The sequence below is a fragment of the Sus scrofa genome, chromosome 13 (assembly GCF_054392235.1).
Source record: "Sus scrofa isolate SSC_HxYL_T2T_F1_AM1 chromosome 13, Sscrofa_HxYL_maternal_Yorkshire_Landrace_v2.0, whole genome shotgun sequence".
Classification (NCBI taxonomy): Eukaryota; Metazoa; Chordata; class Mammalia; order Artiodactyla; family Suidae; genus Sus; species Sus scrofa.
In genome coordinates this window covers 121,127,925-121,146,788 of record NC_139395.1, presented here as the reverse complement: position 1 = coordinate 121,146,788, position 18,864 = coordinate 121,127,925, and the positions used below count along the sequence as shown (strand labels likewise).

The following is an 18,864-nucleotide window of genomic DNA, read 5'->3' as shown; positions in this document are numbered from 1 at the left end:
AAGTGATTTTTTTTTTTTTGCATTATAGTTGGTTTATAGTTTTCTGTCAATTTTCTACTGTATAGCAAAGTGACCTGGTCACACACATTTTTATATATATATACACACACACACACACACACAATATATATATATATATGTGTGTATATATATATATATATATATATATATGTTCTTTTTCTCCATCACAAGTGACTAGATATATTTCCCAGTGCTATACAGTAGGATCTCATTGCTTATCCATTCCAAAGGCAATACTTTGCATCTATTAATCCAAGATTCCCATTCTATCCCACTCCCTCCTCCTCCTTCTTGGCAACTACAAGTCTATTCTCCCAAGTCCATGAGATTTCATTTGTGCTGTATATTAGATTCCAGATGTAAGTGATATCACAAGGTATTTGTCTTTCTCTTTCTGACTTACTTAGTGTGAGAGTCTCTAGTTCCATCCATGTTGCTGCATATGGCATTATTTTAATAATTTTATGGCTGAGTAGTATTCCATTATGTATATGTACCACATCTTCTTAATCCATTCATCTGTCCATGGACATTTAGGTTGTTTCACATCTCTTAACTTAGCTTATGTGATTTTTATCATTCAAAAGTTTTATATTTTTATGAAGTTGAATCTAAGAAATGATTTTCTCTGTGGATCTGGATTTTGTGCATAGCTTAGGGACATGCTCCGTACTGCATATTCATAGAGGTGTTCTCCTTTACTTTCTGCTAATACTTTTTCTATTGTAGATTATTTTTTTTTGCATTTAATTTTGCAGCTAATTTTTGCATAAATTTTTTTTCCTACAAATGAATAGCCAAGATTATTTTTTGAGTAAATTGTCTCCCTCACTGGTTTGAAATACCATTGTTATCATCATTTGAATTTACATATATACATGAATTTGAATTTGTTTCTGGATGTTTTACTCTTTCCATTAGTTTAGTTGTCTTTCCCTACACAAATATACCACTGTTTTAACCAGCATAGCCTTATTGTATGTTTTGACACCTGGTAGAGAAATTCTTACTCTGTTTTCCTTTTTCAATTTTAACTATCCTCTGACATTTTATCCTTCTAAGTAAATCTTAGAATCAATATTCATGTTCTATAAAAATATTAAGTTTTGGATTGTTTCCATTGAATTTGATAGTTGACATCTTTAAAATATTGAGAAAGCACATCCTGTATTTACCTATTTATTCATTCTTTGAGCTGTCTTTCAGAAAACTGCATGCACAAATTTCCCACTCCTTGTTGAGGTTTTTCCTGTGCATTTCATGAGGCATCTTATCATGATCTTGACTTTAATGGAGATGTTTATAATGGGGGTGATCCCACTTTCTATATAACCTATACACTGAGCTCTTAAATTTGACTTTATTTTTCTAAAACATTTTTAAACAGCCTGGTAATTTTGTATAATCTTTTGTTACTTGCTCATTTAGGGAATTTTGACCTTTAGCTCTTTAATTTCATATTCCTTTCAAATAATTCTAGTACTTGGAGTCTTTGGTGAGCCAGAGATTTGCTATTCTGGTGATTCTCCCTCATGGTGACTTACTTCCTTTTTATGTTTGGTTTTCTGTTATCATTACCTTATTTCTTGCTGTTGCTAAACTAAGAGCATTCTGAGGCAAGAAATTGAAGATGCTTTCCTCCAGAGAAGATTTCTGTTTGTTTCTGCAGAGTAGCAATGAGAAAAGCTGCTGTCCCAAGGCAGCTGCCATCTCTTTGTGCATTTAATTAACAGTCTCTCCTTGGTGCCTCCTCCTTGCTGCTGGTCCAAGGCTTAGGCTCTCAGTTATACCTACTGTTCACTGTCTCCATCTTAAGTTTATTTCTTTTTCATCTTTCTTCTTTTGGACCTGTGGAGATTGTCCCCAGTCACTAAAGGTCCAGCAAGGCAGCATAAACTATGTTTTATTCAGAGCTATGTTTCTTTGAAGCAGGAAGACCTCCTACAAAAACCTAGTCTGCAATGATACTGAAACTAGAGTTCCCTTATTCCAGCTGGTTTTCACTTACCTTCTTCAGAGCTGTTGTTAGTATAAATACTGAGTAAGAAATACAAAGATATTTAAAGGATCTAGGTTTCCTTTGTGAAATAAAACAGGAACAGCGATCTTTGAAAGGCAAAGTTAGAAAACTTATTTAAAGACTGGGAAAAATTCTGTTATGTTTTTCAGTGTTATGTGAGTAATGATAATAGCAAAAAAAATCAATTTAACTGAAATTTTAAAATTCCCCAAATGAAACTGTTGCTCTGAAAAAAGAAAGCCCTTGAAATAAAGTGTCGATATTAGTTAAATTTATTTCCAGACTTGAACTGGGAAATCGATGAAATTTTTGCAGAACAATTCTTAGTGTTAGGACACGTTTTGACTTTTTCAATGTCAATGATAGAATACACAGACACGTAATAGAAATCTGTGTCTTAGAGCTTATGTCTTCTTATAGGTCTTCTTTCACTTTTGTTGAAAAGAATGAGAAAAAGAAGGTAATGATTTTGGTACCAACTTTATTTTTTGTCATTTTAGGGCCGCACCCGGAGCATATGGAGGGTCCCAGGCTAGGGCCTGAATTGGAGCTACAGCTGCCAGCCTATGCCACAGCCACAGCAACACCAGATCTGAACTGCGTCTGTGACCTACACCACAGCTCGAGGCAATGGCGGATCCTTAACCCACTGAGTGAGGGCAGGGATTGAACCTGTATCCTCATGGATCCTAGTTAGATTCGTTTCCACTGAGTCATGATGGGAACTCCGATTTTGGTAATAATTTAAAGGGGGAATGGCACAAGACAAGATTTTAATTTCCAACTAATATTTTAAGTTGGACTTCAGTCCTGGGGAAAAATTGGCAAGAATATTTCTCAAAGAAAGATATGTTATATGACTTTTAGATAAAATCATTAGCTGAGTTATTCAGTAGAATACTTCTGCTAGCATGTATCATGTCAAACAATATTGCCTTTAAGCATTCACTGATTATGCCTTTGTGGATTATCCAAAGGCTCAAATTCTAAATAACAGACTTGTTAATACATAAAGGTATGTTCAGGAGAGCCAATGCCCTCAGTTCCTGTTATCCTATTATCTGCAAGCAGGCTGTCCATTTCTGTGGATTATCCTGAAGAGCCGAGCTGCTGCACTGCTATCCTCAAAATCCCCTAGTGAAATATATTTTCTCTCTTCCTCTTTTTCTTACTGTCATTTTCTGCCTATGCCCTACGGGATGGCAAGTTAGTAGCAAATGTCTGATGCAGGCAAAAGTCTCATTTTGATACCATTGTCTAATCTGTTTTCTTCTTTCCCTCACTTTTATATCATTATTAGGAAACTCTGAATCTTTCTCCCCTTTAACTACTTTGAATTAAATTTGGACATGTTGTCAATATGTCAGTAATGCTGATTTGGTTTTAAAAAGTGCCCTGAAAACAGATTCTCTATCCAGCCATACATCTATTTGTGCACCCACCCATCCATGCAGTTACCCATTTATACATCTCATATTTATAGGATAAAAGAAGAGTTTTGTGTATTTATTATAGTGTTACTATGCCTAGGTGAAATGATTCTGGCCCTCTCTGGCAGGGAGTAAGAAGGACATTCTTCAGTAAAATCAGACTACATGTCTTTAGCCCAATCTTCACAATATACTTTCTTGAAATTGTTTGAAAGGTTGTTATTTTGTAATCCATAGATGATGGATTGAGCAATTTCGGTACATCCTAGATAAAATTGACAGAATTTCGGAGCTGGCAGGGGCCCTTTTTGTATAAAGGTGAGAAAATAGAGAGGTAATATCATATGCCTAAGTGGACAGACCTGAGTGGTATTAAAACTAGGGTCTGGGTGTTGGAGTCTGGAATGTCAATCCACTTCTTTCTAGTGCTAGTGTAGATAGTACAGTATTGTTTTTATACTCCTGCATTATTAAGTGCCTAAGAGTTGAAATGAGATAAAGCTTACATAGAAGAATAAATCCTCATCATTATGTGAAAAGCTAAATTTTGCCTTGGTATAAAATCATAAGCTTAGATACTGATTCCTCCTAAGTCTATAAAAGTGGAGATGAAATAAAGAAGCCTCTCTATCTACCATTTCAAGGATTAGACTTAGTAAGTCTGAGTTTGGACAAGCATCACAAGTTCTCAGGTATCATGATGGAAAGAGAAAGTATAGTTGAAATTTGTGGAAAATATAAATTAAAAAATCAAATTGCTCAATTACAATTTTTAAGCCTGGGTATTGGCCGATTTCTTTATTTATTTGTATGAAGAGTAAGGAAAACATCATCAGGGTATCTGGAATGGAAAATGATATTAAATATACTCCTTTCTGAACTGTGGCCTAATTCTCTTCCAGGAGTCCACTTGAATATAAAAAAGAGGAGAACCCAGGATAATCAAATAATAACTAGATATTTAGGTGACATTTTGCAAAAGGACTTGATTAATAACACCGAATTAATGTGAGATATTTTTCATGATTAAAAAGATATAGACCGATTAGGAGAGTACAGTTATCTGGTTTAAAGCCAAGCCACATGATAATACTGATTAAGCTGAGAGAAAGATGTCTTGTTCAAGGAGATTAGCATTGACCTTAAAATCAAGTTGAGAAATTAAGGTACAATACAAAAAAAATACTTTGAAAAAAAAAAAAACCTAATTCCTGAACCCCATCCTCAGAGAGTCTGATTTAATTGGTTTGGGAAAAGGGCTCAAACATAAATGATTTCTAAAGCACCATAGATGTGTCTGATGTCAAGGTTGAGAACCACTGGTATAGGATGTGGGAGTATAGGAAAATTGAAAAATATATGAGAGGTCACATACCATGACACAATTTCTGGGAAAACAAACACTGTTTTAGGTATTCACGAGAATATACAAACATTCTTGGCTTTGATTCTCAACAGAGAGAAAAATTAGAGAATTAAAGGTTGAAAAGGATTTAGTGGGATCACTAATTAAGAGAGCTAAGGATTTTTCAAAGGAAGAAGAGCAATAAAAACTAATTTTAAGAAAAATTAATGAATATACACACTTTTTTTTTCTTTTTTCTTTTGTCTTTTAAGGCTGCATCTGTGGCATATGGAGGTTCTCAGACTAGGGGTCTAATCAGAGCTGTAGCTGCTGGCCTATGCCACAGCCACAGCAATGCCAGATCCGAGCCATGTGTGTGACTTACACCACAGCTCATGGCAACCAGATCCTTAACCCACTGAGTGGGGCCAGGGATTGAACCTGCACCTTCATGGATACAAATCGGGTTCATTAACCACTGAGCCATGATGGGAACTCCAATATACACATTTTGATTAAAAAAGCATCCTGGTTTTAATTGCTAATAGTAAGAACTCACCTTTCAAGACTAGAGGTTATCACTCATCTATTTTTAATTTTTCATTTAAGTTATTTGACTAAATATTAATGAAATATAATGGGGACAACATGGGGAGCAACAGGGGGAAAATGATTCTGGGGAAATTGTAATCCGTTAATACTGTAGAATTATTGGTAATCTATACTCAACTATGTCCAAGATTATTATTCTCAATGGAAATTAGTTTCAGTTTTTTAGGAGGAAGTCCCTACCAAACAGACAGGATTGTGAACAATGAGGATATAATTATTATAAGCTCTATGAGTATTCGGGAATGATCTAGATGTGTCGACTCTTGTGGTTTCACATTCAAAATAATAGTTTATCAAACCTATTTATTTTTTAGAACCCTTTGAAATATATTCACAAGTCTTAGTTCTTGTAGAATTTATATTTTTGAGGATAAACATTTTCTAGAGAGTTGCCAGAATGTTTTAAATAAAAAATAATTCAGTAAGGTTTAAGAACTAGAGTAGGATGTGTAATTAAAAAAATTCTTGCCAAGAAAACCCAGTTTACTTTATAAATGTCTATTCTTGGGATTAGAAGGATTGATAATGCTGACTATCAGGTAGGATTTGACCAGGTCAGTTTAAGTTTGTTATAAGTGTTAGTATATGAAGAGGTTACCCTATATATCAAGCACACTCATTTATGCAAGATATTTAAAAAAAATCTCATGAAATTTCATTGTGAATTAGATGAGATCTGCAATTGGGTAAAACTATTTAGAAGTGAGGCAAGCTTTTTTTTTTACAGGAGTGTAATATTCTTGGACTTAATCTGAGCTAACTTTTTCATCAGTGTTCTGGCTGAAAGCATAGTTATTAGGTGATCCACAACCTTCAGAAAATTAAATATTTCTTGAACATCTATGTTGTATGTGGTGTGTGTGGACAAACTGGGGAGGAATTACCAGTATAAATGAATTAGGATTCAAAATTATTTTCTTACACTTTGAAACTTTGAATCAAAACTGGAAAAATCCTAGTCTTAGCTTTAAACAACTGATTTTTGAAGGTAGAATGGTGGCTGCCTGGCATGATAATTTGTTCATGCGAATAAATTTAGAGTTTTTCTGGGTCAGGGCCTCAAGGTAAGGGCAGTGCATATTGGAGTGTCTTAAGCAGTCCATATAAAAATAGTTGCTTTAAACATGTCATGGCATCTGTAACAGTGGTGGGAACATACCTGATATACTGGTTCAGTTATGAGCATTGATTAAACAGGTCCTTGAGGACTCTAAGGTGTTCATCTTATATACAGGTGAGTGGAGAGGTAATGTCTTATATTGATGGTGCAGTAATTAATGTGTAAGTATATTATTTTAAAGTATAAAAGCAATAGGACTAAACAAAATTGAAATGCTTAGATTGGGAGGAATGGGAAGAGCAAGGGAGAAAAAGTGTAAATAACTCCATTTCTTTCAGAGGGGAGAGTCTTACATGTATGGTTAATACATGCTGTGCGCACACACACACACACACACACACACACACACGCTGCTGTTATTTGGCATTACAGAGAAAACTGTAACTCGAAAAGAGTTAAGGAAGGCTGTCTCTGAGGAGAGGGATTGGGGCTTGAGAGGGATGGGTTGGGGGAAAAGCTCCTCAGTGGTGTTGGATTTTACATGGGGAATATCCAATTTTTAAAAATAGACAATACCTGGGTGACCATCCTCCCCTGGAGAGAAAGTAGAAACAAAGACACAGTTTTTGGATCTAGAGAGGATCTCGAGGCTGCCACAGTGGAGTGGGATCTAAAAATGCTATTATGATGATTGATGAAACAGGGATCATTTACTCTGGATAAGAGGTGTAAGAGGTTTATGTGGATGCAGGAAAAAAGGACAGGGTAGAATTTAAAGGTAAAAAAGGATGTCTGGCTGAACATACTAATTACTGCAGGAATTCCTATCCTGTGGATTCCTGGGTTCTGTACACTTGTGTGGGAGGTCTGTATGTCTGTCCAGTTAAAGAAATTATATGGAAAGTTGTGTGCGTGTATGGGTGTATGCATATGGAAGTTTCCAGGCTAGGGGTTGAATCAGAGCTTCAGCTGCCGGCCTACACCAGAGCCACAGCAACTCGGGATCCGAGCTGCATCTGGACCTACACCACAGCTCACGGCAGCATGGGATCCTTAACCCACTGAGAGAGGCCAGGGATCAAACCTGTGTCCTCGTGGATACTCTTCAGGTCCATTACCTCTGAGCCATGATAGGAACTTCTGGACCATCATTTTTAACTGTTTTTTTTTTTCCCCAAAGAAATATATGATGTAAAATATGTTACTAACTACAGGCTTGGCTGCTTTATGGAGTAATAAACTCTTGCTTAAACAGATGCCATCTTCCACAGATAACGTAGAAATAATTCTCACACTGCATAAGATACACTAATTTACTTGAAAGAAGCTTTCCTGCTCTTAGGTTTTAATATTTATGTAATAAAAAACCAAATAATTTAATAGTAAAAAGCATTTACTGAACACTTATTACACACACTGGTCATCATGCTAAACGCTTGACATGGGCTCTATTTCCATCCTCACAGTATCGGATTAGAGAGGTGCCACATCAAAAACTCAGAGAGACGAGGACACTTACTAGAGGTCACCATGCAGTGAGGGACAAAGCCAAGATCAGAACCCAGGAAGTCTGGCCCTGGAGCCCTTTTGTGCAGGGGTTTTCACTGTCTTCACACTGGCTCGTGATAGTTCTGCACCATGACTGCCAGCAGCAACACTCATATCTGCAAACTGCTCTTCCTGGTTCCTTCAGTGTTTGTCTTGTTCCATCTATGTGTCATATTTTTGTGACTTAATTGTCAGTGTTTGAATAAGAGTCTGTTATCTTTGGTTTATTTGAACTTAATTTCATTTAATACCAAGTCTTTTATTTTATCAAGTATATATTATACATATAGACATATATATATATATTTATATATATATATAAAAAGAGAGAAAATGACAGAGAGAGAGAGGCTGTATTTATTTTCTATTTCTACTGTGACAGATAAGCACAACCTTAGGGCCTTGGAAACAACACACCTTTAGTTTGTGTTCTGTACATTAGAAGTCCAGTGTGGGTCTCACTAGACTAAAACCAAGGTACCTGCAGGGCTGTCTTCCTTTTTAGAGGCTATAGAGGAGAATCTGTTTTCTTGCCTTTTCGGGCTCTGTGTTTGTGGCCCCTTTTCTCCATCCTCAAAGCCACAAACACTCGATAGAGGCCTTCCTGTACCCCATCACTCTGATCTCCCTCGTGATTATATTGAGCTTGTCCAAATCAACTGGAATAATCCCTCCATCTCAAAGGCCCTAATTGATCACATCTGCAAAAATGCCTTCAGCCATGAAAGATAGCATGTTCACAGTTCCAGGAATTAGGACACTGCATCTTTGGAGATGATTATTCTGTCTACCGCAAGCGCCTACTGAATGCGGGCGTTTTTCCAGGGACTGAGACAAAACACAGTCCCTTCCCTAGAAGAGATTACAATTGAAGAGATATTTAAACAGATCAGGGAAATACAAAAAAAAAAAAAAAAAAAAAAAAAAAAAAGTGCTGTGAGAGAAGTGTGAACAATTACCACATGATGGAGTGTCTGCCTGAGGTCGAGAGCGATCCTGAGAAAAATTGGCTGAAAAATTAGAATGATTCTTGACGTAGTCATATGACTTTGTCATTTTTCATGCAGGTTTTGAGACTCTGGGATATTCAGCACCAGCTGTCCATCCAGAGGATAGCTTGCTCTTTTCCCAAAAGTCAAGACTTCAGGTGTCTCTTCCATTTTGATGAAGCCCATGGACGACTTTTCATCTCATTTAATAATCAGCTAGCATTGCTGGCAATGAAGAGTGAAGCTGGCAAGAGGGTGAAAAGCCACAAGAAAGCAGTCACTTGTGTGCTTTACAATTCAGTCTTGAAGCAGGTAATGATGCTTTTTTGTCACTCTCCTAACATAGCCCCACATCCAGAGGCTCGTTTCCTTAATTTAATCTAAGGTAACTGAGAACAAAGGTAGAAAAAGAAATGTGGGAAAGAAATGATTTAATAGCTCTGTGCTTTTCTGCAATAATGTGTGTTCAGGTGGATTTGAAGAATGCTTTCATTTTCAACCAGTGACTCAGCACCACTGCTAGAGTTACTAGAAGAAAATACTCCAGCTAACACAAACACAACATGGACTATAATTGAACTTATCTTTGTTACCCGCTAGTTTGGGTCTTGATGCCAAATGCAAGTGAACCTGGCTGTAAAATTCTCTTTTATGAACACCATCCCCCTGCATCCCTGTGGAAAGATCTGAAATATGCATGAAATGTAATTAGCAAAGATCCATTTTGCTGGCATCGTTTGCACGAGTGGCTCACAGTGGCAGCCTGGAATGTATTCATAATAAAATGATTCAGTTAAATGTGGGGCCACTTGGTATGCAGCTCGAGTGCTGTTTGTCTCCCCGCCACGTTAATGACGCCTTGCAGCCTTTGCTTATGGGTGCGTTCCCTGCATGTCAATGAGATGTGCAGGGACCACAGGCCTTCAAAGAGGACAGGGAGGGCCAGCCGGTGGGTATCACGGAGGGAGCAGATGCCCCATGGAGCTCAGTCCACGGCCATGAGCACCTCAGGCCTAACAGTCACAGCTCAGCAGGGGCTGAGCAGAGAGCCAGTATCCAGCTTGCGGCCAATTAAACAATAACTCTAGTCCTTCCTTTCTGCAGAGGCTTCTTCGTTCACGCAGAAATGAGTGATTCAGATTGTGAGCAAGGGGAGGAAAGCCCTTTGTTAGTAATGAGTAGTGTGTCATGTCACTACTTCAAACACTCCGTTTTCTGGCTATTCTAGGAGATAAAAATCCTTTACAAAACAATCCATTTTGAATTCCATCTGTGGAGGAAACATTCCCCTGAAAATGTTTTACTGAACTTTCTGAAGGCAAACCAGTTAATTCGACTCCCTGGTGGCCACTGAGACATGTATTTGTTTCCAAGAGAACATTCTGCTAGTTGAGACCTGCAAAGCTAAAATACTCGGTTTGCATGTAGATGCTATGATTTGATACTGCCTGACCATGAGATGAGTAATCTTCCATGAGAGATTCAGGAATGGGATACATTGAAGATCTGGAATCTTCCATCAGAACAGGAAGATAAAGCCAAGATAACACAAGAATATGCAAGTTATAGGCAACAATAGAACATATACATATGGAATATTATGTAGAAAGAATCTCCGTATAGTTGAGTTGGATATTCATGCCTCTACTTATTTTTGCTGTTAAAAGTATGTCATTAAATGCATAATATGTATATGAAACACATAGAGCTGTGCATCATACATGCTTCCTGACAGTTACCAGCTAAGCTACAGAGAAACACTTTACCAATTTTACAAATTATAATTGTAGATTATATAATTATAATAAATGAAATACTTTTATAATTTATAATTGCAAAAATGTGTTGCAGTCAAGTACAAAGAATATTTCCTACGGTCCCATCAGCCAGTGGTAATTTATCATTTCAGAGTGATTAGACAAAGCAAATAAAACAGTTTTGAACAAGTGTCAGGTGCTAGGAATGAGGAATTGAAGATTCATGTACCACACAGTTTCTTTACTCTGCAGTTCAGGATAATTCAGGTCCAGGGTGTCTTTCTGGAGCTCATTGCTGGGCAGGTGCTCATTGTAGGATTGTGGGGTTAGAGCAGGGGAGGCAGACATATGACCGACTCATAAGAAGACAGTGGAGAAGAGGAAAATGAATAGAGGAAGGAACATAGTGCTATCCTCAGAAAGTAATCAATTCTGCCTGGGGCTGGGGCAGGTGGCATTTCAGTAGAGCCCTGAAGTCTAGAGTGGGAACCTCTGAAAGCAGAAGGAAGTGGTTCTAGACAGAAGGTACAACTTGACCACCTGCAAAGAGACTTGAACACATACAGTACATTTTTTTTTTTTAATAGGGAGAGGGTTTATTCTTGTGTGACTAGTTTGGGAGTACTTAGCAGATGATGTGGGAATTGAGGCACTCAAGGGAGCTTAGAGCCAGATTTTGAGGGTCATTCACTCAGCATACCAAAGTCTGGTCTTGGAAAAATAAAAAAGCATAGACTTGAGTTTAGAACAGCAGTTCTCACAGTGTTATCTCAGATCCCTGTGGAAGTCTAATCCTTTCAGGGAATCATCAAGATTAAAACTATTTTCATGATGATATTAATTTGTTGTTGACTTTTTCACTCTCACTGTTTCATGAGTGTACAGTGGCTTTTTTTAGATGCCACGTGATGAGTGATGACATCATTGCTCTGATGGCTAAAGGTGTATGTGTTTCGTATTCTTGTGTTTTAACAGTTTCTCAGTTTCAGTTTCTAATATGGTAAATATAAATGTGTCTCTGTCTCGGCCTCTATCTCTATCTCTGTCTCCTACATAAATAAAATCTATTTGGATTATTCAATAATTTCTAAGAGTAAAGGGATTCTGAGATCAAAAGGTTTGAGGACCACCGAGTTAGAGAGATAAGAGTCCAAATGTTGGGCAGACTACTCATGGTGTCTAAGCTTCAGTTTATTGACTTTCAAAACTGTGTCTGAGGGGTGTAGACATGCTAGTGATAACAACATGTGTGTCTGCAGCATCATCAGGTGTCCTTCTCCCTCCCCACACCCAGGTTGAATGATGAGGCTTTAGGACACTTCTTTTTCTTATTAACTTCTTGGTATTTCTCACTCTTTATTTGAACCATGTGTCATGTGAAAGCAGATATTGGGAAGTGTTAGAAAGCTGAAGCGCTCCTGAATTGGGCTTTGTCTCTGGCCCCTTGTGGTAAGGAAGTTGCTTTTTCTGCCCCTCCTCTTCTCCATCATTGCTGTTCCTGCTGGTAAACATTCAGGTCCAGGGCTTGGCTCTGGTCCTCTCTCCATCTGAGGTCTCCAGGGACATCTCCTGCCACATCTCTCTCCCCTTTTTGTGCATCAGCACATTTCTAGCTGTTTTCCTATTAAACACATAGCTAAGGTCTCCCTTTTTTTCCTCCTGTGTTTGGTGGAAGGTAAAGATTCTTGTCTTCTGTATTTTCCTACAGCTCCTGACACTCTTCTGAGCAACAATGAATGCTTGGGTCCTACTTTTGGTCAATTATTGCTATTTCTCATTCTAGGTTCAAAAGGAACCACTGCATTTTCAGTCCACTGGTGCTTGCCTTTTGGTTATTTGGTTTGGTATCTTTTTTTGAAGGCTTTCCCTTTTCTGAATTTAATGAAAACCTTCCCTTCTGTTATTTCAACATGCTGCTGACACTTTATTATTATTCATTATATTTGGGCATCAGTGGGAACCTACCATGATTTCTACATAAAAGTAACATGGCATATTTCTGTGACTTTTCTGTATCTTTCCACCTTTTGATACCCTCACATCCTAATCTAAGAAAGCGATGTTAAGCTATGCAGAGCCTTTTCAAAGGAACCACATGCTTTATCTCAGCCAGGGAAACCTGCCCTCACAACGAGTGGCAGAACAGGATAAGGGTGTCTTTGGAATGCACAGTTTTGAAAGAATCAAAGAAGCATATCCTGGAGGCAATTCTAATGAACTGTCTTTGAATAAAGTTCTTAAATGAAGTTTTTTTTTTTAGAGTCATGATTATTTGGAAACTTTGAAAATTGTATTTGTATGAGTTCCCATTGTGGTGCAGTGGTAACGAATCCAACTAGTAACCATGAGGTTGCGGGTTCTATCCCTGGCCTTCTCAATGTCTAAAGGATCCGGCGTTGCTGTGAGCTGTGGTATAGATCACAGATGTGGCTCAGATATTATGTTGCTGTGGCTGTGGAGTAGGGTGGCAGCTGCAGCTCTGATTTGACCCCTGGCCTGAGAATTTCCATGTGCTGTAGGTATGGCCCAAAGGAAAAAAAAAATTTTATTTGTAGATATCATGTAAATTGGAATAGATAAAATTTATGAGTTATCACTATGGTTCTCCTCCTAATGATGTGGATTCATGTGTTTTTGTAAAATAGATAATGTTTCAGTGTGTTTTGTGCCGAGACATACTTATAGTCAGGCTAAACAAATAGGCATCATCAAATCCTGACAAACAATGATACTTATTATTTTTCTTATTGAAATAATTAATTTTTGATAAAACATTAGTTGCTTTTTAGAAGAAATTAAAACAATGCAGTAAAGTTGAAGTAAGGAACTAAATATTGCTGAAATAACAACATATTCTAATAGACTACTGTAATAGACTACTTCACATAAATACAGCTCTGTGACCTATTTTTTTATTCTATAGCACATTGGAGATATTCCTTTGTACCTAAAAGTAGACTACTTCATCATTTTTAAAAGGCAATATAGTGTTTCATTGTATGTATGAACCATAATGTAGTAATTCATTTGACTTGATGAGCATTTTGCTATTATGAATTTCTTTGAGCATAAGTATATTCACACTCATAATGTTACCTCTGTAAGGCAAAGGCTTAAGAATGAATTTCTAGGAGTTCCTGTCACAGCTCAGTAGCTAACGAATTTGACTGGCATCCATGAGGATGCGGGTTCGATCTCTGGCCTTGCTCAGTGGGTTAAGGATCTGGCATTTCTGTGAGCTGTGGTGTAGGTCACAGATGCAGCTCAGATCCTGTGTTGCTGTGGCTGTGACATAGGCCGGCAGCTACCGCTCCAAATTGTCCCCTGGGAACCTCTGTAGACCTCAGGTATGGCCCTAAAAAAGAAAAAAGACAAAAAAAAAAAAGAGTGAATTTCTAGTTTAAAATATATGCATATTAAATAATTTGGTATATAAATTGTTTCCCAAATCTTACCATTTTACTCAGTCTCTAAAAGTAAACACAGTATCACATATGTACAGAAAGAGACAGACAGTGGCTGCCTGGCTGCCTGGCTGCCTCCAGCAGGGCTCCTGAGCTCCTTGATAGGGTTCAGCATGGGACACTGGCTTTGAAAATTTGGAGATTAGACCTCTTTTACTTTGTCCAGATTAGTGTTGTTCCTTGAGGACCAACTCTCATACTATGGGGCTGGAGTATAATTTTTACTGACAGTGCATCTCCTGTCCTCTTTTCTACACACAATTTTGGGGGAATTGAGATATTTGAGAATCTAATCAACTCTATTGGTTGTTCCTTTGGGAATTGTAAAATCTGAGCACAGGGAAGTGGACCAAGCTTGAGGGAAATTTATCTCCACCTTACAAGGCATTATGCCTCTTTAGTGCTTGTATTTAGGGCAAAATCAATGTTTCTCTTTTGAACAGAACTGGATGAACGCTAATGAAAACTTAGTGTTTGTCTGCTTACTGCTGGCTTCTGTTAACATGGTTTTTTTTTCACTGCTCAGCTTAAGGCTGTACTCGATTACATGTCAATACTGAGCTATGAGCTCTGGTCACTTGATGGAAACATGGGAAATACCTTAGTCCTAAGGTAAGTCAAAACAAACACACAGACACACAGACACACACAGTATTTATTTATGTGATTACATGGAAGGAATAAGACATTTTGGTGTTACAAAACTCAAAAGGACAAATTTCCTCTTATTCTTGTCTCTTCCCTGAGGCAACCAGTTTTATGAGATCTATTATGACACCCTTTTAAGGCTATTGCATTCATACCCAAGTAAATATATATATTTAGTTTATAATATATAAGTATGCATATAAATATATATATACATAAATATGTATATGCATATATGTGCATAATTCTTTTTTCTTTTTTTTTTTTTTTGTCTTTTTGCCTTTTCTAGGGCTACACCCGTGGCATATGGAGGCTCCCAGGCTAGGGGTCCAATCAGAGCTGTAGCTGCCGGCCTATGCCAGAGCCACAGCAACTCGGGCTTCAAGCCACATCTGCAGCCTACACTACAGCTCAAGGCAATGCCAGATCCCTAACCCACTGAGCAAGGCCAGGGATCAAACCCACTACCTCATGGTCCTAGTCGGATTCGTTAACCATTGAGCCACGCGGGAACTCCTATACATAATTCTTTTTTTTTTTTTTTTTTTTTTGTCTTTTGTCTTTTTTGTTGTTGTTGTTGCTATTTCTTGGGCCGCTCCCGCGGCATATGGAGGTTCCCAGGCTAGGGGTCGAATCGGAGCTGTAACCACCGGCCTACGCCAGAGCCACAGCAACGTGGGATCCGAGCCACGTCTGCAACCTACACCACAGCTCACGGCAACGCCGGATCGTTAACCCACTGAGCACGGGCAGGGATCGAACCCGCAACCTCAGGGTTCCTAGTCGGATTCGTTAACCACTGCGCCACGAGGGGAACTCCCATAATTGTTAATATTTAAGAATATTTATCACTTTAAATGCTTTTTACACAAATGGTAGTGTAGTATATGCACAGAAACACTGCTTGTTACATTGATTTTTCTCTCCAAAAATATAACCCACACATCACTTTATCTCATTATCCAAAGACTATCCTCTTTCTTTTTTTTTTTTTTACAGCTATATGGTATTTCCATTAAATGGGTGTACCAAACTTTGTTAATCAGCTCTTATGGGTCTTTAGATTGAGTCCAATATTCTTATATTATAAATAATGTAATTTTTAACCTTGAATACACAAATTTTGGCACTAGTGAGGGAATACCTATGGGATACATTTCTAGAACTGGAAATATTTAGAGAGTATTTATGTCAGTAACCTGGAAGGTATTGCCAAGTTTTCTGCATAAAGGCTGCATTAAATCCATCAGCAGGGTAAGGGAGGACCCTTTCCTCAGCCTCTCTCATTATCACAGTCTCAGCTATTTTTTAAAGACTATTTCTTTTCTAAGAGCACTTTGGGGTTTACAGTAAAATTGAGAAGAAGGCGCAGAAATGGTCCCTATACCCCCATCCCCCATAGATAGAACCTCCTCTATTATCCACATCCCCAGCTGGAGTGGTACATTTTTTACAATTGATGAGACTATATTGACACATCCTTATCACCAGATGTAATCACAGTTTATATGAGGGGTCATTTTTTCTGTTATACATTTTATGAGTTTAGATAGATGTATGAAAGCATGTCCACCATTATAACATCATAAAATTCCTCTGCGGCCCATCCATTTATCCTACCCTCCTCCCCTAACACCCGGTAACTGGTATTTTTACGGTATACATAGTTTTTCTTTTTCAGTTTGTCATATAGTTGGAATCATACAGTATGTAGCCTTTTCTGATTGGCTTTTATTATTCAGTAATGTCATTTACATTTTCTCTATGTATTTTAATGGCTTGATGGCTGAGATTTTTTGGAACACTGAATAATATCCCATTGTATGAATGAACCACAGGTTATCTGTTCACCTGCTAAAAGACATCTTGGTGCTTCAAAATATTGGCAATTATGAGTAAAACTTCTACAAACCTCTGTGCAGACTTTTACGTGGACATATGTTTTCAGCACCTTTGGGTAAATATCAAAGAGCATGCATGATTGCTGGACTATATTGGTAAGAGTATGTTTAGTTTGTAGGAGAATTTGTCAGTTGCCTCTGAAGTGGCTGTACCATCTTACTTTCCTACAAGCAGAGAATGAGAGTTAGTTCCTACGGCTCCACATTCTTTTCAGTATTTGGTGTTGTCAGTGATCCAGATTTAGGCCATTCAAATAGATGTGTGGTATCATTATTGTTTTACTTTGTATTTTTCTTTCTTTCTTTTTTTTTTTTTTCTTTGTCTTTCTGCTATTTCTTGGGCCACTCCCACGGCACACGGAGGTCCCCAGGCCAGGGGTCCAATCGGAGCTATAGCCACCGGCCTATGCCAGAGCCACAGCAACGCGGGACCCGAGCCGCGTCCACAACCTACACCACAGCTCATGGCAATGCCGGATCGCCAACCCACTGAGCAAGGGCAGGGACCGAACCCGCAACCTCATGGCTACCAGTCGGATTCGCCAACCACTGCGTCACGATGGGAACTCCTACTTTGTATTTTTGTGATGACATACAATGGGGAACATCTTTTCAAATACTTACTTATTTTTTTTCACGTACAGTATGTACCTTTGGTGTTTTATCTAAAAAGTCATCATCAAACTCAAGGCCATTTAAATTTTCTGCTGTTTGCTTCTTTGAGTTTTATAGTTTTGTATATTACATTTAGGACTGTGATCCATTTTGAATTAGTTTTTGTGAAAGGTGTGAAGTCTGTGTCTAAATTCATATTTTTATATGTGGCTGCCCAGTTGTTCAGGCACCATTCATTGAAAAGGTATATTTTCTCCTTTTTATTGCCTTTACTTCTTTGTCAAAGATCAGTTGATGATATTTATGTGATCTAATTTTGGGCTCTCTATTCTGTTCCACTGATCTAGTTGTCTATTCATTTATCAATATCAATGTCAATTATTTCAGCTTTATCATAAGTTGTAAAGTCTGGTAATGTCAGTCTTCTTCTTCTGCAATATTGTGTTGTTTCATCTGTGTTTTTGGCCTTTCTCTATAAACTTTAAAATCAGTTTGTTGATATCCACAAAATGACTTACTGGAATGTTGGTTTGTGTTGCATGAAACATGTAGATTAAGTTGGAGAGAACTGAGATCTGGACAATATTGAGTCTTCCTGTCCTTAAACATGGAATATCTCTCATTTATGTAGTTCTTTGATTTCATTCATTAGAATTTTGTAGTTTACCTCATATAGATTCTTATACGTATTTTGTTAGATTTATATGTATTCCAGTTTTGTGGAGTCTAATGTAAATGGTATTGTAGTATTATTTTCAAATTCTGCTTGTTCATTGCTGCTGTATAGGAAAATGATTGACTCTTGTATATAAACTTTGTATCCCAAAACCTTGATATAATCGCTTCTTAGTTCCAGGAGAATTTTTGGTTGATTTTCTACATACAGGATCATGTCATCTGCTAACAATGACATTTTTCATTCTTTCTTCTTAATCCTTATGCCTTTTAAAAAATTTTACTTGTCTTATTGCATTAGGCAAAACTTCTATATGATGTTGAAAAGGAGTGATGAGTGGGCATATCCTTGCTTTGGATATTAATTATTAAGAAAAGTTCAAGTTTCTTACTGTTAAGTATGATATTAGCTGTATTTTTTTGTAGATTTTTTTTTAATCAAGTGAAGGAAGTTCCCATCTATTCTTATTTTACTGAGAGTTTTTATTCATAACTGGGTGTTGGATTCTTGTGAAATGCTTTTTTTTTGCCATCTATTGATATAATCACGTGATTTTTTCTTTTTAAGCCTGTTTTTGTTGTTGTCATTGTTTGTTTGTTTGCTTTTTAGGGTTACACTTGAGGCTTATGTAAGTTCCCAGGCTAGAGGTCCAATCAGAGCTACAGCTATTTGCCTACACCACAGCCTCAGCAACACTGGATCCGAGCTGCATCTGCAACCTACACCACAGCTCATGGCAACACTGAATCCTTAACCCACTGAGCAAGGCTGGGGATCT

General features: G+C 37.6%; 1 protein-coding gene across 9 annotated transcripts in view; it reads left to right on the top strand.

Moving 5' to 3' along the window:
- Window positions 1-18,864, top strand: part of WDR49 (WD repeat domain 49) — a 149,383-nt gene that overhangs the window by 57,672 nt on the left and 72,847 nt on the right. For all 9 annotated transcript variants that reach the window (XR_014824265.1, XR_014824263.1, XM_021069761.2 and 6 more), the window contains one exon: window positions 9,104-9,337. Coding sequence is in view for 7 of the 9 variants with exons in the window: in XM_021069761.2 (XP_020925420.2) it covers window positions 9,104-9,337 (234 nt within the window). In the remaining 2 variants the exon portion in view is untranslated. The remainder of the gene's footprint in view (window positions 1-9,103; window positions 9,338-18,864) is intronic.